General features: G+C 43.7%; 1 protein-coding gene across 4 annotated transcripts in view; it reads right to left on the reverse strand.

Annotated features, from left to right (window-relative positions):
* Positions 1-23,716, reverse strand: part of xylb (xylulokinase homolog (H. influenzae)) — a 296,035-nt gene that overhangs the window by 242,028 nt on the left and 30,291 nt on the right. For all 4 annotated transcript variants that reach the window (XM_043690787.2, XM_087987599.1, XM_087987601.1 and 1 more), the window contains exons 7-11: positions 13,351-13,416; positions 11,176-11,248; positions 7,059-7,177; positions 5,110-5,191; positions 3,358-3,398 (exon numbers count right to left, since the gene is read on the reverse strand). In XM_043690787.2, the coding sequence (XP_043546722.2) occupies positions 3,358-3,398; positions 5,110-5,191; positions 7,059-7,177; positions 11,176-11,248; positions 13,351-13,416 (381 nt within the window). The remainder of the gene's footprint in view (positions 1-3,357; positions 3,399-5,109; positions 5,192-7,058; positions 7,178-11,175; positions 11,249-13,350; positions 13,417-23,716) is intronic.

A 23,716-nucleotide genomic window follows, 5' to 3' on the forward strand; every position in this document is an offset into this window, starting at 1 on the left:
CTCCGATATCCAGCGACACATGAATTCAAAAACAGCAAAGGCGGTAACTGTGCAGTTTTTCTCTCTCTCTCTGTCTCTCTCTCTCTCCTGCACTGTCCTCACCATGTGCTTCCTTTGTCTGTTCTTCTCCCTTTTAAAACTGCTGTTGCTTTGACTTTTTATTCCAAAGTTCCAAAACAATGCAACAGCATATAAAACAGTAATTGCTGCTCCTGGAAAGTGTTGGTTGAGTGCTATATTGTACCACATAAAATGCATCAGGGTAGCAGAATAGAGTGCAAAGTACAGGGTTAAAGCCACAGAGAAGGCATAGAAAGAGAGAGAGAGAGAGAGGGAGAGATCAGAATTAACATTTGAGAGATCCATTCAGGAGTCTGATAACAGCAGGGAGAAAGCTGTTCTTGAATCTATGCATACGTATATTCAAACTTTTATATCTTCTGCCTGGCGGAAGAGATGGAAGAGAGTCTGTTGGTTGCTTTCCTGAGGCAGTGGGAAGTATAGATCAAGTCAATGGATGGAAGGCTGGTTTGCTTGATGGACTTGGCTGTGTTCACAACTCTCTGTAGATTCTTGCGGTCTTAGGAAGAGCAGTTGCCATTCTACGCAGATGATTTGGAATAGAAGATAGACCGATAATTGCCTGGGTTAGATTTGCCCTGTGTTTTGGAGCAGGACAAATCTGTAAAATTTTCCTCACAGCTGAGAAGATGCCAGTGTACTGTACTGGAACCAGCTGGCAGGGGCTCGAGAGATTGTCAGGGCCTTTGCAGTACCCATGTCTTCAGGCAGTTCTTGATGGCTTACAGAATGAATCAAATCAATTGAAGACAATCATGTGTGTTGACAGGGATCTCAGAAGCATCTACTTGGCACTTCTGTCTGAAGATGGATCCAATGCATCACCTTTTCAGTTGTAACGATGTGTTGGGCTCCCTCATGATTGAAGACTGGTCACTTATAGAAATTCATCCTCAACTGTTTAATTATCCACCACCATTCATAGTGGGTGTGACAGGACTACAGAGTTTAGATCTGATCTGCAGATTGTGGAATCATTTAACCCTGTCCATTGCATGCTATTTCTAACATATGAAATTGTCATTCTATGTAATAGGATTCACCCAGATTCACACCACATTTTTCAGAGATAACCGCAAGTTATCTCTTGAATGTGGCTTGACAGAAATTCTGGGATTTACGTATTAATGAATCAAAACCTGCAATCTAAAAGATGAAAGTCTTAACAGCAATCTAGGTTTGTTCAATATACTGTATCAGTTGCATGACACACTATGATCTTATGCTATAAATTCTGTATCTTATGATCCTGCCCCACGAGCTACCTGACGAAGGAACAGCGCTCCAAAAGCTAGTCCTTCCAAATAAACCTGTTGGACAATAACCTGGTGTTGTGTGGTTATTAACTTTGTTGCTGCTCCAGCATTGCAAAGACGGAGAGAAATTTCTTCTGAGGATAATATGTCTCCATGCTTTGGCGCCATTTTGACCCTCAGAAGATATTAAGATATAAGGCTGAAATTAGGATGAAAGACATAAATATAAGTAAAAACAGAGTTCAACTTCCTCCTTTCTTGTGTTCCGTTGGGAGGGGTCTCCAAAATAGGCTCTGAAATCAACAACGCCCCACACCACAGTCCATTCCAGGAGTGCCAAATTTGCCAAACCACATCGCTGCAGCTGAAGCCCAACACCTCCAATTCTGATGTCAACTGAAGATACTGCCTTCTCCTCCAACTTCGCATGATGCCCATTTTGACACCACCACTTTGCCGCTGCCAATGCTGGATCCAGCCAACATTCAAGTCACTGTTATCAGGCGCCATCTTTCACCGGTGAGCCCATCTCGCTAACGTCACCTCCACCAGGTCCCATGTTTTCCCTTCTGCGAACTCCTCTGCTGCCATTGTACCACAATCTTCCACAAGTCTCTTCACAGGAGATAAGTACAAGATGGGGAAAAAAAAGGCCAAAAAATGAAACTAAATAAAAAAGCAGACAAGCCCAGACTCAGAGGCCCTACTCTGCCTCCATCTTGGGAGTTACTCACACTCCATTTTGTGCCTTGTGTCATCTGTAAATTTAGCCACCATGTTTCTGATTCCTAAATCCAGACCATTTAGATTGTTTTTCCACTTTGAGAGCCACTAGTAAAATTTAGAACTGGCAATTTTGTGTGCCACCAGACTGTTGGTTCAAGCTGCATATCCATTGTAGATTATTTCCACAGAATTACAATTTACAGTAAATCCTCTGTATCTACAAAATCACAAATTTGCCAAAAAATAATTAACAAGAAAAATCAACATTCGTGGGCAAAAATGGAGTAACCAAGATTTTTAACCTATTTTCAACACTATTTTTAATGAGCTCCTCACTCGCTAAATACATCATTCAGAGGGGTTTTCAAGAATGGAACCCTCACAGATATGAAGGAATGTCTATTTATTTCCCTAACTAGATTTTATTTTTTCCCCTACTGGAATCCTATCAAAGGTATTACTGGAAACAAGAAGCACCACCATCACTACCCCACCTACACCATTGTTTTTTTGTTTTTTTTGTTTCTTTTATTTTGTAAGGTTTGTAGCTCAGGTTGAGATTTAGGGTGTAGGTTTGCTCACTGCGCTGTAGGTTTGATTTCCAGACATTTCATTACCTGGCTAGATAACATTAATATCATCAGTGGCGACCTCCAAGTGAAGCGAAGCTGTTGTCTACTGCTTTCTATTTATATCTTTCTCCTGGATGGGGTTCCTGGGGTTTGTGGTGATGTCATTTCCTGTTCGTTTTCAGAAAAGGAACAGGAAATGACATCACCACAAACCCCAGGAACCCCATCCAGGAGAAAGATATAAATAGAAAGCAGGAGACAACAGCTTCGCTTCACTTGGAGGTCGTCACTGATGATGTTACCTAGCCAGGTAACAAAACGTCTGGATATCAAACCTACAGCTCAGCAAGCAAACGTACACCCTACACCATTTTTTTTTTATCATACAGTCAGCAATTGTTAGTGTTACTGACAGATCTCCAAAGGAATATTCAATTATCTCTCAACTAGGGATCAGTACCTTTGTGTGCAAAGGGGCTTAAAAAATGTTGGTCATTAAGAAACCAAAAAAAGTTATAAATAAGTAATTATACTACTTTCTCCCTTGTCACTTTCTAATCATGGATTTCAAGAATTTTATTGTCTAACTAATCATCAGTTTTAATTTAGAGAATAAAGGGTAATTTTTAAGAGCAGGCAACTTTTCTTAACTGTTTTAAATTGAATCTTTATTAATTAACAAAACACAAATACAAGGTGCTCAACAATATAAATATACTCACTGCTATATCCCCCTGGTGAAGTCTCATTCCTGCCAGTGATGCTGTAAGATAGAAGAAATACCATATATTTAACATGTCATCTTATTGTTCAAAACCTTGGACAAGTTAATATAACAGATTCTCATTTTTCAATAGTCCACAGAATGTGTGTAACCATACTTTATTTTTAAATTAAGTATCCAAAATTATTCATCATCACATGCTTAACATTTCAGAATGTAAGAAAGTTCTTAGAATGGTAGAGCACTTTAGCTTTAAAGATGAAAGGATCTGAGTATTTAAGACTTAAAAATTGAGAGTATTTCACTATTAAAATGAAAAACAAAAATTACAAATGCTGAACCTCTGAACAGAAAATTAAAATAGCGGAAATACAGATTACACACCATCTATAATTAAAAAGGCAAGTTAATGTTTCCATTGTTTACATTTAACAAACTATTTTCTCTAGAAGCACTGGTGGACCTGCTATCTTTATACTGAAAAGATTTTCTCTTTTTTATTTCAGATTTCATTACTGTGCAAGAATAAAAGAAAGATCAAGCAATGTATGGGAAAGAGCAGTTCATTTGATCAGCGTGCCTACAATAAAACCTATTACCTATCCACTCCATCACTGACGTACTGTGACTATCATGTATACTTACTCCAGTTACTCATCAACCTGACTCTAACACACCTCCTGGTTCTGCAATTTCAACCAGGAAAAACAAGAAACCTTCAAATTGTACATCATCCTAGATTGCACACTGTGCCATCCCTTCATCAGCGCTGGCTGAATTAATATTCCACACTTAGAAGCATTGTGGGAGCATATCACAAGGATTTCAATGGTTCTTGGTTGGACAGGATAGTGAAGAAAGGGTGCAGAAAAGATTTAAAGGAGGCTGGAGGGTTTGAGTTACAAGGAGACACTGGATGGGCGAGGACTTTTTACCACGGAGCATTGGAGGCTGAGGAGTGACCTTACAGAGGTTTATAAAATCATGAGGGGCATAGATAAGGTGAATAGCAAAAGTATTTTCCCTAGGGTAGGGGGGGTCCAAAGCTAGAGGACATTGGTTTAAGGTCAGAGGAGAAAGGTTTAGAAGGGACTTGAGGGGCAACATTTCACACAAATGATGATATGTATATAGAACAAACTGCCAGAGGAACTGGTAGAGGCGAGTAAAAATACAACATTTAAAAGGCATTTAGATACATACATGGATCAAAATGGTTTAGAGGGATAAGGGCCAAAAGCAGGCAAACGGGACTACTTCAGTTTGGGAAACCTGGCAAGCATGGACAAGTTGGGCTGAAGGGTCTGTTTCCAAGCTATAAGTCTGTATGACTCTTGTTAAATGGCAGTCAATACTTTTTATCATCTTTGTTCTCTCATGGTAAATGGGCCCTGATGATAGAGACAGCATTTGATGTTTAACCGTAAATGACATTGAATTGAGTTGCTTTTCATGACTGTTTCAAAAGACAGTTGAGAGTCAACCACATTACGATGGATCTAGAGTTACATGACGGCCAGACGAGATTATAGCAGCGTATTTCGTTCCCTAAAGGGCATTATTGAACTAGATAGGTTTTTATAAGCTTTAATTATAGCCAGCTTTCAATTCCAGATTTTATTAATTGAACTAAAAGTCCAACAGTTGCCATGGTGGGATATGAACCAGTGTCCCCAGTGCATTAGCTTGAGCCTCTGGATTACTAGTATAGTGATATTACCACAATGCCATCATTATCCTATAAACTTACCTGGATTGTCACCTGTAAAAGCAATGACCTTACACTCAGAATTGAATCCAAAGCGTTTTACATAGTATGGAGAAACTGGACCCTAAAGAAAACAAACAAATGGTTGTTAGAACTTATGTTCTTTCTGCATGAAGCTATGACAAAAAAAAGGTTAATAGAGGCCTGACTGAAGGGGAAAAAAAGATTCTTTTATTATTGCTCAGATACTGGGGAAAGATTTTTCAACAGATGAAAAGTTGTCCAAAGGATAGTCTTTAAACATGGCAACTTTTAAAGTTGGCTCAACGCCAGAGGGTTTGAAGCAATATGTTTGAAAAAAAATCACTTTGGAAGGCCATATGTATTGCTTCGAGGTGATGCATTAAATCATTAAGTCATGCATATAAATTCCTGAACTTTCCATCAATCTGTGCACAATGGTCACCAAACACACCAATCTCCCTTCCATAGTGATCACTTTACCCACTATGAAACTACTGGACTCTCCTGATAGACGAATAATCACCACACACTGCCATTTCCTGTGAAGACTACCCACTTCGGTCTAAGAGCCTTGCCATCGAGCTCACTATGGCCAAGATCTGACACGTGACATAAGCCTGCTCATCTGCCAAAATCCTTACACATCTATCCCACTGAAACCGCTGCAATGATGATGTTTTTCTCAGTGAAATAACTTGAAAAACCCAGATTATTATTCAAATATCAAGACTTTTAAGTGTTTTTCAACTGAACGTGAAATCTGATCTGAAGATTTTCTATCATTCTGCACCTGACAACATTGTAAAATTGTCAATGATCAAAAGGCATTGTAAGAAAGTCACCTTATTCTACACTATTAGACACAATTTGGTGAAGGTTTCACCTTATCTTGATGCGTTCAAGATGAACAACTTAAAAGAAATGTGGTTTTTCTGTATATTTCTTGAACATTTCTGGAATTGCTTCACAATTGCTTTTAGGCGGCACGGTGGCACAGTGGTTAGCACTGCTGCCTCACAGCGCCAGAGACCCGGGTTCAATTCCCGACTCAGGCGACTGACTGTGTGGAGTTTGCACATTCTCCCCGTGTCTGCGTGGGTTTCCTCCGGGTGCTCCGGTTTCCTCCCACAGTCACAAAGATGTGCGGGTTAGGTGAATTGGCCATGCTAAATTGCCCATAGTGTTAGGTTAAAAGGGGTAAATGTAGGGGTATGGGTGGGTTGCGCTTCGGCGGGTCGGTGTGGACTTGTTGGGCCGAAGGGCCTGTTTCCACACTGTAAGTAATCTAATCTAATCAAAAATCTGTTCCTCTATATTTTTTGGACAAGCTTATGATGTATAGAACTTAGTGAACAATATCATGGGATGGTTATTATTTTTTAATTCCAATCTTTATCCTCCAGGACATGCTCTCTCTCCATCACTGTAATGTTCTCCACAATCAATATTGTTATTGCTCCTTCTTTCTTTCCCTCTCTTGATGATTACTTAATGCCTATTTTTATTCCCTCAGTCACTTCTCTGCTTTAATAATGCTAATAGGTTGCCTAACCCTCATGTCAGCCACCTTACCAGCTCTATCAATCTTCTTACTCAAGAAAAACATGTATTTGCCTCAAACTCACATCCAGTATTTGCTTCAGTAACTTTCCCTGATATCCTGGTATTCCAACAAAATCTATTTTGTGTAAAACAGAATTGTTAATTTAATCTATTTACTTCTACCTTTCGAATTTACCCCAGATTGGAAACCCTTCGTTAATGATTGTAAATATCATTATTTTCATATCTTCTATGTTTATTTTACTAATGAGCAGCAGCTTAGATGACTTCGCCTTTCCATCTGGCTGTTTTCTAAGAGTTGGCAATACTTCTGTTAACCTATACCAGTTACTAAAGAATAGTCGACTGTTTTTGAGGTATCATGATGTGTAGAACAAAAATTAAGATTCTCATTAATTTTATACCAGTATAGAATGAGATGGCAGTGGAACACCAAGCTTCTCCTTCAGATCTGGTGCACAGGCATCAAGGCACTGCTGTGACCACTCATGTGCATGGATATCCATCAAATTCATACCAGAACCTAGAGGAATGTAGCAAAGATGTGATAAATATTTCAAGTTAGTTAGGGAGAGATGAGCCTAAAAACAATAAGTAATAAGTGTAAGCCATTTGGCCACTCAACTCTGCATTCCCATTCAAAAACATGATCTTCAATATACTTTCTTGCTCTATCATCATATTGTATATCTCCCTTGGAGTCCGAAAATCTGTCCTTCTCAGCTCTAAATATACTCAGAGACAGAGTGTTCACCTAGAGTATTTGGATGGAGAATTTCTCAGTCTTAAATTGCCAGCTGGAAGGAGAAAGTAAGGACTGCAAATGCTGGAAAATCAGAGTTGAAAAGGGTGATACTGGAAAAGAACAGCAGGTCAGGGTAGCATCTGAGGAGCAGGAGAGTCACTGTTGCAGGCATAAGCCCATCAATTAAAGATTTAGATGGAGAGGAATTTCTTAAGTGTGTACAAGACAATTGTCTGATTCAGTATGTGGATGTACCGACTAGAGAAGGTGCAAAACTAGACCTACTCTTGGGAAATGAGGCAGGGCAGGTGACTGAGGTGTCAGTGAGGGAGCACTTTGGGGCCAGCGACCATAATTCTATTTGTTTTAAAATAGTGATGGAAAAGGATAGACCAGATCTAAAAGTTGAAGTTCTAAATTGGAGAAAGGCAAATTTTGACAGTATTAGGCAAGAACTTTCAAAAGCTGATTGGAGGCAGATGTTCGCAGGTAAAGGGACGGCTGGAAAATGGGAAGCCTTCAGAAATGAGATAACAAGAATCCAGAGAAAGTATATTCTCGTCAGGGTGAAAGGGAAGGCTGGTAGGTATAGGGAATGCTGGATGATTAAAGAAATTGAGGGTTTGGTTAAGAAAAAGAAGGAAGCATATGCCAGGTATAGACAGGATAGATCGAGGGAATCCTTAGAAGAGTATAAAGAAAGTAGAAGTATACTTAAGAGGGAAATCAGGAGGGCAAAACGGGGACATGAGATAGCTTTGGCAAATAAAATTAAGGAGATTCCATAGGGTTTTGACAAATATATTGAGGACAAAAGGGTAACTAGGGAGGAATTGAGCCCCTCAAAGATCAGCAAGGCGGCCTTTGTGTAGAGCCACAGAAAATGGGGGAGATACTAAATGAATATTTTGCACCAGTATTTACTGTGGAAAAGGATATGGAAGATATAGAATGTAGGGAAATAGATGGTGACATCTTGCAAATGTCCAGATTACAGAGGAGGAAGTGCTGGATGTCTTGAAATGGTTTAAAGTGGATAAATCCCCAGGACCTGATCAGGTGTACCCGAAAACTCTATGGGAAGCTAGAGAAGTGATTGCTGGGCCTCTTGTTGAGATATTTGTATCATCGATAGTCACAGGTGAGGTGCCGGAAGACTGGAGGTTGACAAACGTGGTGTCACTGTTTAAGAAGGGTGGTAAAGACAAGCCAGGGAACTATAGACCGGTGAGCCTGACTTCAGTGGTGGGCAAGTTGTTGGAGGGAATCCTGAGGGACAGGATGTACATGTATTTGGAAAGGCAAGGACTGATTAGGGATAGTCAACATGGCTTTGTGCGTGGGAAATCATGTCTCTCAAACTTGATTGAGCTTTTTGAAGAAGTAACAAAGAAGATTGATGAGGGCAGAGAAGTAGATGTGATCTCTATGGACTTCAGTAAGGCATTCAACAAAGTTCCCCATGGGAGACTGATTCGCAAGGTTAGATCTCATGGAATACAGGGAGAACTAGCCATTTGGATACAGAACTGGCTCAAAGGTAGAAGACAGAGGGTGGTGGTGGAGAGTTGTTTTTCAGATTGGAGGCCTGTGACCAGTGGAGTGCCACAAGGATCAGAGCTGGGTCCTCTACGTTTGATCATTTACATAAATGATTTGGATGCAAGTATAAGAGGTACAGTTAGTAAGTTTGCAGATGACACCAAAATTGGAGGTGTAGTGAAAGTGAAGAGGGTTATCTCAGATTACAACAGGATCTTGACCAGATGGGACAATGGGATGAGAAGTGGCAGATGGAGTTTAATTCAGATAAATGCGAGGTGCTGCATTTTGGGAAAGCAAATCTTAGCAGGACTTATACACTTAATGGTAAGGTCCTAGGGAGTGTTGCTGAACAAAGAGACCTTGTAGTACAGGAGTTGGGAGGTCATGTTGCTGCTGTACAGGACATTGGTTAGGACACTGTTGGAATATTGCAAGCAATTCTGGTCTCCTTCCTAACGGAAAGATGTTAAACTTGAAAGGGTTCAGAAAAGATTTACAAGGATATTGTCAGGGTTGGGGGATCTGAGCTACAGGGAGAGACTGAACAGGCTGGGACTGTTTTCCCTGGAGCGTCGGAGACTGAGGGGTGACCTTATAGAGGTTTACAAAATTATGAGGGGCATGGATAAGATAAATAGACAAGGCCTTTTCCCTGGGGTCAAGGAGTCCAGAATTAGAGGGCATAAGTTTAGGGTGAGTGGGGAAAGATATAAAAGAGACCTAAGGGGCAATTTTCCATGCAGAGGGTAGTATATGTATGGAATGAGCTGCCAGAGGATGTGGTGGAGGCTGGTACAATTGCAACATTTAAGAGACATTTGGATGGGTATATGAATAGGAAAGGTTTGGAGGGATATGGGCCGGGTGCTGGCAGGTGGGACTAGATTGGGTTGGGATATCTGGTCGGAATGGATGGGTTGGACCAAAGGGTCTGTTTCCATGTTGTACATCTCTATGACTCTATCAGGAATGTGATGAATCCTCAGATGCTTTTCCAGTGTCCCTTTCCAGTGTCACCCTTTTCAGCCTAAATTGCCAGCTGTTGAATGCTTAGCATAAGAAATCTACCTCTAGGCTCACCAGCCTGAAGAAACAGCCTCTGACTTATCGCGACCTCACAAATGTTGACACTCTCACTCTTTTAATGGAATCATTTACTGATGAATCATTAGCAAATATCCACACTCCTGGCCTTGTAATTGAGGGAATGTCTGAAGCTTCACTCCAAAGATTTGAACACATAATTTATATTGACACTATAGTAAAATACAAAAAGAATGCCAGATTTTTATGGATATCATCTGAATGAGGTGTTAAACTGATACTCTGATTTCATGTTCCTAAGGATATATCACAGCGCCAGAGACCCGGGTTCAATTCCCGACTGACTGTGTGGAGTTTGCACGTTCTCCCCATGTCTGTGTGGGTTTCCTCCGGGTGCTCTGATTTCCTCCCACAGTCCAAAGATGTGCAGGTCAGATGAATTAGCCATGCTAAATTGCCCGTAGTGTTAGGTAAGGGGTATATATAGGGGTATAGGTGGGTTGCGCTTCGGCGGGTCGGTGTGGACTTGTTGGGCCGAAGGGCCTGTTTCCACACTGTAATGTAATCTAATCTAAAATGCTACACCACTCTTTGAAGAAGCGAGAGAAGTTCCCCCAGTTTCCTTACTAACACTTATCACTCAATAAAAAGCAATGATTGACCACAATGCTGCTTCTGAGGCCTCCACCCTAGGGTACTTGACAATGGGAAAAAACCCACTTAGGGCCAGTCAAGTGGTTCAGTGGTACAAAAGCAATGCAGGACTCCCACTGAGTTTCCGAACAGCAGCCAAAACCTCCATCATCCCCATACCATTCTGGCCAGTGGCACAAATTAATGTCTAAAGTCTAATTAAACTGGCTTTGGAATTCAAAGGTGTAGAGTCAAATCATCAGGGCATCCAGATCATTTCAAATTGCTCATAATATTCCTTGAAAATTCCCGAAGGAATGGCGTAGCATTTGTATTATATGCAGCTCTGACCTATTAAAAATGTACATTATGACATGATCAATAAAGGATAGGCTAATTTCAAACAAAACGGGACATGCTTATAGGTCCAAATGACCTTATCCTGTTTTAAAATTGTTTAAATGTGATCACCTAAACTAATTCTTACTATCAAAAAGAGGGAGCGCAAGGAATAAATAACTTGAAACAACATATCAGTAATAAAGTAAACTTACCATCACTATAATCAATTGCAGCATAGTCTCCAAGAAATAGGGAAGCAACAAAACTACTGACAAGAGAGATTCTCTACAGTCAGAGAAAGTAAGATATGTTAGTGTTTATGCACTAATAAAATACACAAACCAGTTTGTTAGCGTCATTTACTCAGATCGCAATCAATCAAGGGAGCACAGGTAGAATAGAAATAAGAAAATAAAGTGAACACTGCAATGACCAGATATGAGTGAGGGTTAACTTTCTGTGCTGAACAAAAATAATAACTACCTTCAATAATAACTATCTTCAATTTGTAGATGTTAATGGTAAGATTGCTAAGTCTACAATTAGCTTTTCTACTCAATTTTTGTTTACTTATCCCAGAAATCAATGCCCTGTAATTCAGATGTAAAGCAATCCTCCAGGATTTGTACATAACTGTCCCCATTGAGCTGCACTGTATGAAGATATTTGTCTGATAGATCAGCAAACAAAACGTTGATGATAAACACGCAAAGAGCTCCACTAGACAATGTGAAACAGCTTAGCTTGGCCTATTATGTCCAGTTATTATTGAAAAGTTGTAAAATGCTATTTAGCTTTTCAACTGATTCACAGTCTACACAATAACATAATCAGGAGCAGGAATAGGCTTTTCAGCATCTTGAGCCATTTAATACAACTCCACTTTCCTGACCCCTTTCCATAACCTTTTAACCCATTACTAGTTAAAAAATACATCTATCTCCTCCTTAACTTTAATCAATGACCCAGCATCAGCTGCACTCTGGGGTAATGAATTCCACAGATTCACAACCTTTTGAGAGAAGTAATTCCTCCTTTGAAATGTGCCTTCCCTTAGCCTAAAATTAAGATTCCTCATTCTAGATTACCCCACGAGGGGAATCTTCCTCTCTACATCTACTTTGTCAATCCCCTTTAGCATCTTATATACCTTAATTAGATCTCCTTTCATTCTTCTAAACTCTAGCACGTAAACCAGTTCATTCCTCCTAACCTAATGATCCTTCCCTGAACTGCTTCCAATCCTTCCTCTCATACAGGGACTACAACTGTACACAGGACACCAGATGTGGTCTCACCGAAATCTTGGACAGTTGCAACAACTCTACTCCTCTGCTAGAATTTGCTTTTTTTAATTTAAAGTTTTTAAGAAATATGATTAAATATTTACAATACACCTGTTATCATTTGGGAAAATCGATTTTAAAAACAACAGCACGGAGATTTTAGTTTCAGTTCTTTGAAAGTAGCTTTTTCTTTTAAAGAGGTCAAAATGTATTTTGGGACTGTGACCTGTCATTAAAACAAGTGATTCAGTTAAGTACCAAGCAGGCTACACATTATTATAATCAATGAAATGGTTATACTTTTGAAATTTTTGACGTACAGAAAAAACAGACCATAGGCCAGCAGCTTAATTTAGTTTTGTCAGGGGTTCAATTCAGGAGAACAGTCTCACCAGCAGAATAGTTTTAGTTTCTGAAATCACCAAGCTGTGAGAGTTTTTGTATAAGTTTTCAAGTTGGTAGAAGTGAAGCAGTTCAGAACAGCAGAGTTAGAAGAGGAGTCAGCAGTTCAAGGATCTGGATCAGTGGTGCTGGAAGAGCACAGCAGTTCAGGCAGCATCCGAGGACAGGCAAAATCGACGTTTCGGGCAAAAGCCGTTCAAGGAGGAGAACTGGAAAGGGTCAGTTAAACAAGAAATTGAAGAGTTGACAGAGGAGAACTGGAAAGGGTCAGTTAAACAAGAAATTGAAGAGTTGACATAGAAGTGATATTTCTTTGGGACTGCATATCGGTAGAGTATATTTCTGGAAAACAGTTTGAAAATTGTTTTACTCTTTATTTTAACATTTTTTTAAAATGCCATATGCTTTTGTGTTCTTTTTGAGACATACAGTCATAGACACGTACAGCACGGAAACAGACTCGAATCCAATTCGACCATGCCAACCAGATATCCCAAATAAATCTAGCCCCATATCAGTCTAACCCTCCCTATTCATATGCCTATCCACATGCCTTTTAAATATTGTAATTGTACCAGCCTCCACCACTTCCTCTGGCAGCTCATTCCATACATGAACCACCCTCTGTGTGAAAAAGCAAGCGTTTCACCACTATCAAAAAACCGTCTTTGTGCCTTACAACAAGTTTCTCACATTTACCTCAGTTTTCTTGTAATCTTCAGGGTTCTTCTTGTTAATCTTGGCAATTTGATTTCCTGTGAAGCGCTAAGAGATGCAAAATATAAAAATGTTTAACAACTAGTCTAAAACAGGGTAAAAACAATGACTGCAGATGCTGGAAACCAGATTCTGGATCAGTGGTGCTGGAAGAGCACAGCAATTCAGGCAGCATCCGACGAGCAGCAAAATCGACGTTTCGGGCAAAAACCCTTCATCAGGAATAAAGGCAGAGAGCCTGAAGCGTGGAGAGATAAGCTAGAGGAGGGTGGGGGTGGGGAGAAAGTAGCATAGAGTAAATAGGTGAGTGGGGGAGGAGATGAAGGTGATAGGTCAGGGAGGAGAGGGTGGAGTGGATAGGTGGAAAAGGAGCTAGGCAGGTCGGACAAGTCCGGACAGGTCAAGGGGACAGTGCGGGCTGGAAGTTTGAAACTAGGATGAGGTGGGGGAAGGGGAAATGAGGAAGCTGTTGAAGTCCACATTGATGCCCTGGGGTTGAAGTGTTCCGAGGCGGAAGATGAGGCGTTCTTCCTCCAGTCTGGTGGTGAGGGAGTGGCGGTGAAGGAGGCCCAGGACCTCCATGTCCTCGGCAGAGTGGGAGGGGGAGACTCCTCTACATTGGGGAGACTGGGCGTCTCCTAGCAGAGCTCCTCTACATTGGGGAGACTGTGCGCCTCCTAGCAGAGCGCTTTAGGGAACATCTCCGAGACACCTGCACCAATCAACCAAACCGCCCCGTGGCCCAACATTTCAACTCCCCCTCCCACTCTGCCGAGGACATGGAGGTCCTGGGCCTCCTTCACCGCTGCTCCCTCTCCACCAGACGCCTGGAGGAAGAACACCTCATCTTCCGCCTTGGAACACTTCAACCCCAGGGCATCAATGTGGACTTCAACAGCTTCCTCATTTCCCCTTCCCCCACCTCATCCTAGTTTCAGACTTCCAGCCCGCACTGTCCCCTTGACCTGTCCGGACTTGTCCGACCTGCCTATCTCCTTTTCCACCTATCCACTCCACCCTCTCCTCCCTGACCTATCACCTTCATCTCCTCCCCCACTCACCTATTTACTCTATGCTACTTTCTCCCCACCCCCACCCTTCTCTAGCTTATCTCTCCACGCTTCAGGCTCTCTGCCTTTATTCCTGATGAAGGGCTTTTGCCCGAAACGTCGATTTTGCTGCTCGTCGGATGCTGCCTGAATTGCTGTGCTCTTCCAGCACCACTGATCCAGAAACTAGTCTAAAACAACCTAGTTCAAGTATTCATGATTTGAAGATGTCGGTGCTGGACTGGGGTGTACAAAGTTAAAAATCACACAACACCAGGTTATAGTCCAACAGGTTTAATTGGAAGCACACTAGCTTTCAGAGCGTCGCTCCTTCATCAGGTGATGGTGGAGGGCTCAACCCTAACACACAGAATTTATAGCAAAAATTTACAGTGTGATGTAACTGAAATTATACACTGAAAAACTGATTGTCTGTTAAGTCTTTCATCTGTTTGAATGCCATGATTGTTTCACTTCTTTCATGTGTAAATCACAAAACCTTTTTTAAAAATGGTGATAGCTAGACAATATGTTGAAGGTGTTAGCCCCCTGTGTTCTCTGTCTATGCCATGATGTTTAGATTGATTCTAATCTAAAAAGTCAGATAAAGGAGTTTTACATTAATTCATGTAGTTTTTGAGCTCAGAGTTCTACATGAATGCATGCAGTTTTGAGCAAAGTACAATGTAACCCTGCAAGTACAAATTCACCCCACAAAATATATGTGTACATGTGGGTCTTTGTCTGTGTGTGTGTGTCTGTCTATCTGGGTTGTGGGTCGTGAGTGTGAGAAAGTGTATATGTGTAGTGAGTGCAGAGTGTCTTCAGTCTGTGAGGGGGTACATGTGTGAGTGTGGGAATGTGTGTGTCTGTAAGGGTGTGTGTGGGTGTCTGTGTGCGCATCTGCGTATATGTGTAACCGTATGTATGTATGTATAGGAGTGCCTGTGTGTGTGTGTAGTGCAATGGTGGTCACCTGTAATGTGACATGAACCCAAGGTCCCGGTTGAGGCCCTCCCTATGGGTACCGAACTTAGCTATCAGCCTCTGCTCGGCCACTTTTCGCTGCTGCCTGTCCTGAAGTCCACCTTGGAGGATGGTCACCCGAGGTCCGAGGTCAAATGTCCTGGACCACTGAAGTGTTCCCCAACTATCTGTTGATTGTTGTGCGGTGCCCACTCATCCGTTGTCATAGCCTTTGCTCGGTTTCCCCAATATACCATGCCTCAGGGCATCCTTGCCTGCAACGTATAAGATAGACAACGTTGGCTGAGTCACATGAGTACCTGCCATGTACAAGGTAGGAGGTGTCCCCACGCGTAATAGTGGTATCTATGTCCACAATCTGACACGTCTTGCAGCACCTGCCATGACAGGGTTGTATGGAGTTGTCCTGAGAGCCAGACAGCTTGCTACGAACAATGATCTGTTTGAGGTTTGGCGGTTGTTTAAATTGGAGGTGTGGGGTCTTGGTGAGGTGCTCATCCTCATTGATAATGTGTTGCAGGTCACAAAGAACATGGCATAGTTTTTCAGCTCCTGGGAAATACTGAACGACGAAGGGTACCCTGTCGATTGCAGCATTTGTCTGTCTCCTGAGGAGGTCATTACAGTTTCTTGCTGTGGCACGTCAGAACTGGTGGTCGATGAGTTGGGCATTGTACCCAGTTCTTGTGAGGGCATCCCTGAGTACTTCCAGGTGTCCGTCAAGTTCAAGTATTCATTGCTTTGTTTCACTTGACTGAAATGCTAAAGTGCAACTTCACTTAAATCTTCAGAAAATAATAACTAGGAGGAACAGTCAATGCAGCCCCTTGAGCCTGCTCCAGCAACCTTTTATTATAATGATTTGATACCAGTAAAGTTGTTAGGAAAGTCTGCTAGTTTTTTTTTCTTCTCATAGCATTCAAGCTAATGTTCAGAGCTTTTCTCAGTAACTGATTAGCAAATTCCAATACTTACTTACTCAAAATATTTTAAATGCAACAAGGCTTCGAAGTAGCTTTTAATTTGTCTTCACACAGCTAGTTATACTGCAACAATCTGAAGTCAAATCAAGGTAAGAACAACAAATTAAAGGAGATCTTACAGTTTGACAATACTGGTTCTACCATTGCATAATTCCCTCATTATTCTGCATATTTTGGTGCATGTGTTGCAATTAAATAATAATATTAATTATAATATTTGCCCACTGACTCAACTTGTCCAAATCACACTGAAGCATCTCTGCATGCTCCTCATAGCTTACTCTTCCATCCAACTTTGTATCATCTGCAAACTTAGAGAAATTACATTTAGTACCTGCGTCTAAATCATTACTATACAGAGGAATATGGATTATCCAAGTACCAATTATCTGAAATTGGATTACCCGAAGGAGACCTCAAGGTCCCGAATGAAACATTACATCAAAGACGTGTGTCCAACACCAATCGCGTCTTTTGTTTACAGTGATTAAAAGTGCTGCCGAAAACAGTCCTGGACTGATAGAACTGCAAGCACCGTCTCTCTCTCTCTCTCTCTCTCTCCCCACACTTTCCCTGGAGTTCTACACAAGCATGTACCCTAAACCCCGCTTCCCCAGATATTCTCTCCAACATTGTCTTGTACAGGGCAAAGTTGGAACCTGTCAAAAACGTTGCGGTGTGTGTGTGTGTCTTGTTGTTGGTGTCCAGTTCTGCCCCAGAGAGGGGTCAGGGGCACGCAGGGGTGGGGGTGGAGGCAGACGAGGATCGTGCGGGAGGGGGGTGTTGTTGGGGGCAGGCGGGGTGCAGTGTTGAACAGGGTTTGTGGGTGGGGTGCAGTGATGGATGGGGGGTGGGGAGTGGGTGGGGGGACAGTGTTGGACGGGGTTGGGGGCGTGGGGACAGTGTTGGACGGGGTTTGGGAGGGGATGTTGGATGGGGTGGGTTTGGATGGGGTTGGGGCGTTGGGTTGAATGGGGTTGGGGCAGGTGGGAGGCGGTTTTAGTAGCGAGGACGGTGTTGGACGGGGTTGGGTCAGTGTTGACAGGATTTGGGGGCTGGCGGGGTTGGACGGGGTTTGGGGAGCAGGCGGGGGCAGGGTTGGACGGGGTTTGGGGGCAGGTTTGGATGGGGTTTGGGGAGCGGGTGTGGACGCAGTTGGACCGGGTTGGGGGTAGGCGGTGGGCAGTGTTGGATAGTGTTTGGGGGAGCAGGCAAGGGAAGGGTTGGACAGTGTTTGGGGAGCGGGCGGGGTTAGACGTGGTTTGGGTGCGGGCAGGGGGCGCGGGTCAAGACTCAAGCGTGGTCTGCTGCTGCTTAGTCTGAACAGGAAGCAGACTTAATAACAAACTCCAAGCCCCAGAGGAAAGGCATTGGATCGATTAACCGAATAATCAATTATCCGAACGAAATATTGCCCGCCCATCTTGTTCAGATGATCAAGGTTCCCCTGAATACTGTAAAAAGCTGGCTTCCAAGCACTGGTCTCTGTGGTACCCCACTGGTGGGTAGTTGCCACTTAGAAAATGACTCCTTTTATCTTACCCTTTGCTTCCTGTCTGCAAGCCAGTTCTATATCCACGTCAATACATTACCCCCAATCCCATGCGCTTTAATTTTATACACTGAGTTTAAAAAAATGAGGAACATCTCAAAATCCAATAAAATTCTATCAAGATTAGCAAGGAAAAATGTAGGAAATGTAGGAAAATGTAGAAAAATAACTGGAGTAAGTCCGGAACCAGGCGTCACAGTCTAAGGTTACAGGTTGGCCACTTAGGACTGAGATGAGAAATTTCTTCACTCAGATGGTGAGCCTGAGACGGAATTTTCCAACACAGGAAGCGTTTGAGGCCAAAGCATTGAATGTTTTCAAGAAGGATATCGACATAGTTTTTAAAGTTAAAGGGATCAAAGGGTATGGGGAAAAAGTGGGAACAGGGCACCTTATTTGTTAACATTTTCACTTGTGGAACATGGACATCACTGGCTGGGCCAGCATTTATTGCCCATCCCTAGTTGCCCTTGAGAAGGTGGTGGTGAGCTCTCTTCTTGAACCGCTGCAGTCCATGTCCTGTAGGTAGACCCACAATGCTCTTAGGGAGGAATTTCCAGGATTTGGACCAAGCAATAGCAAAGAACAGCGATATATTTCCAAGTCAGGATGGTGAATGGCTTGGAGGAGAAGTTATACATGGTAGTGTTCCCATATATATGCTGACCTTGCCTTTGTAGATGGAAATGATTGTGGGTTTGGAAGATGCTAACTAAGGATTTTTGCAATGCATCTTGTAGATACGACAAACTGCGGCTACTGAGTATCAGTGGAGGAAGGAGTGGATACTTGTGGATGTGGTGCCAATCGAGTGGGCTGCTTTGTCCTGGATGGTGTCAAGCATCTTGAGTGTTGTTGAAGCTGCACTAATCCAGGCAAATGGGGTGATTTCCATCACACCACTGACTTGTGCCTTATCAACAGTGGATACGCTTTGGGGAGTCAGAAGGTAAGTTACTCACTATAGTATTCCTTGTCTCTGGTTGGTCTTAGGTAAAAACAATGACTGCAGATACTGGAAACCAGATTCTGGATTAGTGGCGCTGGAAGAGCACAGCAGTTCAGGCAGCATCCAAGGAGCAGCGAAATCGACGTTTCGGGCAAAAGCCCTTCATCAGGAATAAAGGCAGTGAGCCTGAAGCGTGGAGAGATAAGCTAGAGGAGGGTGGGGGTGGGGAGAAAGTAGCATAGAGTAAATAGGTGAGTGGGGGAGGGGATGATGGTGATAGGTCAGGGAGGAGAGGGTAGAGTGGATAGGTGGAAAAGGAGATAGGCAGGTCAGACAAGTCCGGACAAGTCATGGGGACAGTGCTGAGCTGGAAGTTTGAAACTAGGATGAGATGGGGGAAGGGGAAATGAGGAAGCTGTTGAAGTCCACATTGATGCCCTGGGGTTGAAGTGTTCCGAGGCGGAAGATGAGGCGTTCTTCCTCCAGGCGTCTGGTGGTGAGGGAGCGGCAGTGAAGGAGGCCCAGGACCTCCATGTCCTCGGCAGAGTGGGAGGGGGAGTTGAAATGTTGGGCCACGGGGCGGTGTGGTTGATTGGTGCAGGTGTTCCAGAGATGTTCCCTAAAGTGCTCTGCTAGGAGGCGCCCAGTCTCCCCAATGTAGAGGAGACTGCATCGGGAGCAACGGATACAATAAATGATATTAGTGGATGTGCAGGTAAAACTTTGATGGATGTGGAAGGCTCCTTTAGGGCCTTGGATAGAGTTGAGGGAGGAGGTGTGGTCGCAGGTTTTACAGTTCCTGCGGTGGCAGGGGAAAGTGCCAGGATGGGAGGGTGGGTTGTAGGGGAGCGTGGACCTGACCAGGTAGTCACGGAGGGAACGTTCTTTGCGGAAGGCAGAAAGGGGAGGGGAGGGAAATATATCCCTGGTGGTGGGGTCTGTTTGGAGGTGGCGGAAATGTCGGCGGATGATTTGGTTTATGCGAAGGTTGGTAGGGTGGAAGGTGAGCACCAGGGGCGTTCTGTCCTTGTTACGGTTGGAGGGGTGGGGTCTGAGGGCGGAGGTGCGGGATGTAGACAAGATGCGTTGGAGGGGATCTTTAATCACGTGGGAAAGGAAATTACGGTCTTTAAAGAAGGAGGCCATCTGGTGTGTTCTGTGGTGGAACTGGTCCTCCTGGGAGCAGATCCGGCAGAGGCGGAGGAATTGGGAATACGGGATGGCATTTTTGCAAGAAGTAGGGTGGGAAGAGGTGTAATCCAGGTAGCTGTGGAAGTCGGTGGGTTTGTAAAAAATGTCAGTGTCAAGTCGGTCGTCATTAATGGAGATGGAGAGGTCCAGGAAGGGGAGGGAGGTGTCAGAGATGGTCCACGTAAATTTAAGGTCAGGGTGGAATGTGTTGGTGAAGTTGATGAATTGCTCAACCTCCTCGCGGGAGCACGAGGTGGCGCCAATGCAGTCATCAATGTAGCGGAGGAAGAGGTGGGGAGTGGTGCCGGTGTAACTACGTAGATCAACTGCTCTACGTAGCCAACAAACAGACAGGCATAGCTGGGGCCCATACGTGTGCCCATGGCTACCCCTTTGGTCTGGAGGAAGTGGGAGGATTCAAAGGAGAAATTGTTAAGGGTGAGGACCAGTTCGGCCAAACGAATGAGTGTGTCGGTGGAAGGGTACTGTTGGGGACGGTCTGGAGAGGAAAAAACGGAGGGCTTGGAGGCCCTGGTCATGGCGGATGGAAGTGTAGAGGGATTGGATATCCATGGTGAAGATGAGGCATTGGGGGCCAGGGAAACGGAAGTCTTGCAGGAGGTGGAGGGCATGGGTGGTGTCACGAACGTATGTGCGGAGTTCCTGGACTAGGGGGGATAGACAGTGTCGAGGTAGGTAGAGATGAGTTCAGTGGGGCAGGAGCATGCTGAGACAATGGGTCGGCCAGGGTGGTCAGGCTTGTGGATCTTGAGAAGGAGGTAGAACCGGGCAGTGCGGGGTTGCCGGACTATGAGGTTGGAAGCTGTGGGTGGGAGATCTCCTGAGGTGATGAGGTTCTGTATGGTCTGGGAGATGATGGTTTGGTGATGGGGGGTGGGGTCATGGTCGAGGGGGCAGTAGGAAGAGGTGTCCTCGAGTGCCAAGGAATTTATATGACAACATGTAGGAACAAATTACTGCAGATTCTGGAACCTGTACTGAAAAAAAAGAGTTTTAAGACCTCCAGCACCTCCCCTTTGTAATACGAACTCTCTTCAAGACATCACTATTTATTTCCTCAATTGATACAGATGTTTCGTACATATCTCCTGAAATAACTGCTCAGAGGTGAGTATTCCATTACCAAGTCACCCTTTATTTACACATACACTGAACAATAGATGTGGGTACCCAGCTTACAGCCAATCGATGGACTGACGAGACCTTCTGAATCTCCTGTTTATAGCCATCAGTCAAGGGTCCCTGACTGGCCCAAGTTAACAACCTAATCGAGGATCTCGTAGTTAATGAGATCGGCCTGGCCCTCATTCCAATCATGACATCTGTTCCTACCTAATACCGAGGATGAAGACCTGAAATGTTTTTTGGAGCTTCTCATGGGAGGTTTCCCGCTCCAGGTTCGGTTCCTCGGACTCTGGCTCAGACACAGGCAACACGGATCCGTTTCTTGCACCAGGAGCATCTGAGGAGAGTTCCCTCCTCTTTTACAGGAGGTAATGGTATTGAGGCTGCAACCATCTCAGATTCTGAGGTTTCTTCGATGCTACATGGAAGGGGAGAATTCACAGTTTCTGACAGTATTTCTGGCTGTTCTGAGGATCCAATTATGTTTTGCTCCTGCCCAGTTTGCAAAGTAGTAGCTTTCATATAGAGTCAGAGATGTACATAACAGAAACAGCCCTTCGGTCCAACCCGTCCACGCCAACCAGATATTCCAACCCAATTTAGTCCCACCTGCCAGCACCTGGCCCATATTCCTCCAAACCCTTCCTATTCATATACCCATCCAAATGCCTCTTAAATTGTACCAGCCTCCACCACATCCTCAGGCAGCTCATTCCATACACGCACCACCCTCTGAGTGATAAAGTTGCCCCTTAGATCTCTTTTATATCTTTCCCCTCTCACCCTAAACCTATGACCTCTGGTTCTGGACTCCCCGACTCCAGGGAAAAGACTTTGTCTATTTATCCTATCCATGCCCCTCATAATTTTGTAAACCTCTATAAGATCACCCCTCAGCCTCCGACGCTCCAGGGAAAACAGCCCTAGCCTCTTCAGCCTCTCCCAATAGCTCAAATCCTCCAACCCTGCCAACATCCTTGTAAATCTTTTCTGAACCCTTTCAAGTTTCACAACATCTTTCCGATAGGAAGGAGACCAGAATTGCACGCAATATTCCAACAGTGTCCTAACCAATGTCCTGTACAGCCGCAACATGACCTCCCAACTCCTGTACTCAATACTCTGACCAATAAAGGAAAGCATGCCAAACGCCGCCTTCACTATCCTACCTACCTGCGACTCCACTTTCAAGGAGCTATGAACCTGCACTCCAAGGTCTCTTTGTTCAGCAACACTCCTTAGGATCTTACCATTAAGTGTATAAGTCCTACTAAGATTTGCTTTCCCAAAATGCAGCACCTCGCAGTTATCTGAATTAAACTCCATCTGCCACTTCTCAGCCCATTGGCCCATCTGGTCCAGATCCTATTGTAATCTGAGGTAACCCTCTTCGTTGTCTACTATACTATCCATATGTTTGTTCAGGACTGCCTCACCTACCCGAACTTTGCATGTCACAGGACCTGACCTTGCATCAAACTCATCTTGTAGCCATGAAAGACCATTCCTGTGGTTCTGAAACCAAAGTTTGTGCCCTGAAGTAAACTGTCTCTCTTGCTTTGAGGAGGCATGTGGCTGCCATTGGCATTCCTGTTGCCATTTCTCCCTCCCCTCCTCCCCACCAAGTTCAGGAACACTAGGTTTAACCTGGTGCAGATCTTCTCCCCATCAGCAATTCTGTAGCTGTGTGAGCGGTGGTCCCATAATCAAACAGGTATCGAGTCAAGCTGTAGGCAATTTCTTTAAGTATGCCTTCAACGTTTTGACTGTTCTTTCCACCATACCATTGGATGACAGATGATACGGAGCTGTCCAAACATGCCAAATGCCATTTGACTTATTGAAATACTCGAAATCCCTGCTGGTAAATGTCATCCCATTGTTAGTGACCAATACTTCCTGAATCCATGCATCACGAATGATGCTTGCAGCTTTTCAATCATCATCCCCGAGTTTGCCAAATGAACTTCTTGCATGTTCAACCACTTCGAATGGACATCCACAATGACCAAGAACATCGAACCCATGAAAGGATCGGCACAGTTGACATGTAACCAAGTCCAGGGTTTACCCAGCGATTCCCATGAATGAGGGGGCACTGCTCGTGGTAATATCTGTCCTTTTTAGTACTCTGGGCACTGCCCCACCAATACAACTATGTCAAAATCCAACCCTGGCCACCAGACATAATTTCTTTCAAACATTTTCATTTGGAAACTCCTGAATGACTCTGGTGGAGTTCAGCCAGTATCTGGTGATGGCCTTTACATGACACAATCACCCTTTCCTGGTTATGATCGCCCTTCTATTTCCCCCATTACCACCAGCTGTTTTAGATTTTCCACTACATGATCTTTTTGTATGCACACTTGGATATTGTCTACGGAATGGTGTCCAGAAAGTTTGAAAACCAGAACAGATTCTTCTATGGAGGGCACTACCATTAGTGTATCAGCCAGCAGGAGGTGACTCAAGACATCTGTGTTTGCCA

The sequence above is a fragment of the Chiloscyllium plagiosum genome, unplaced genomic scaffold (assembly GCF_037043375.1).
Source record: "Chiloscyllium plagiosum isolate Xiang-an unplaced genomic scaffold, Cpla_swu_hap1 HiC_scaffold_5, whole genome shotgun sequence".
Lineage (NCBI taxonomy): Eukaryota > Metazoa > Chordata > Chondrichthyes > Orectolobiformes > Hemiscylliidae > Chiloscyllium > Chiloscyllium plagiosum.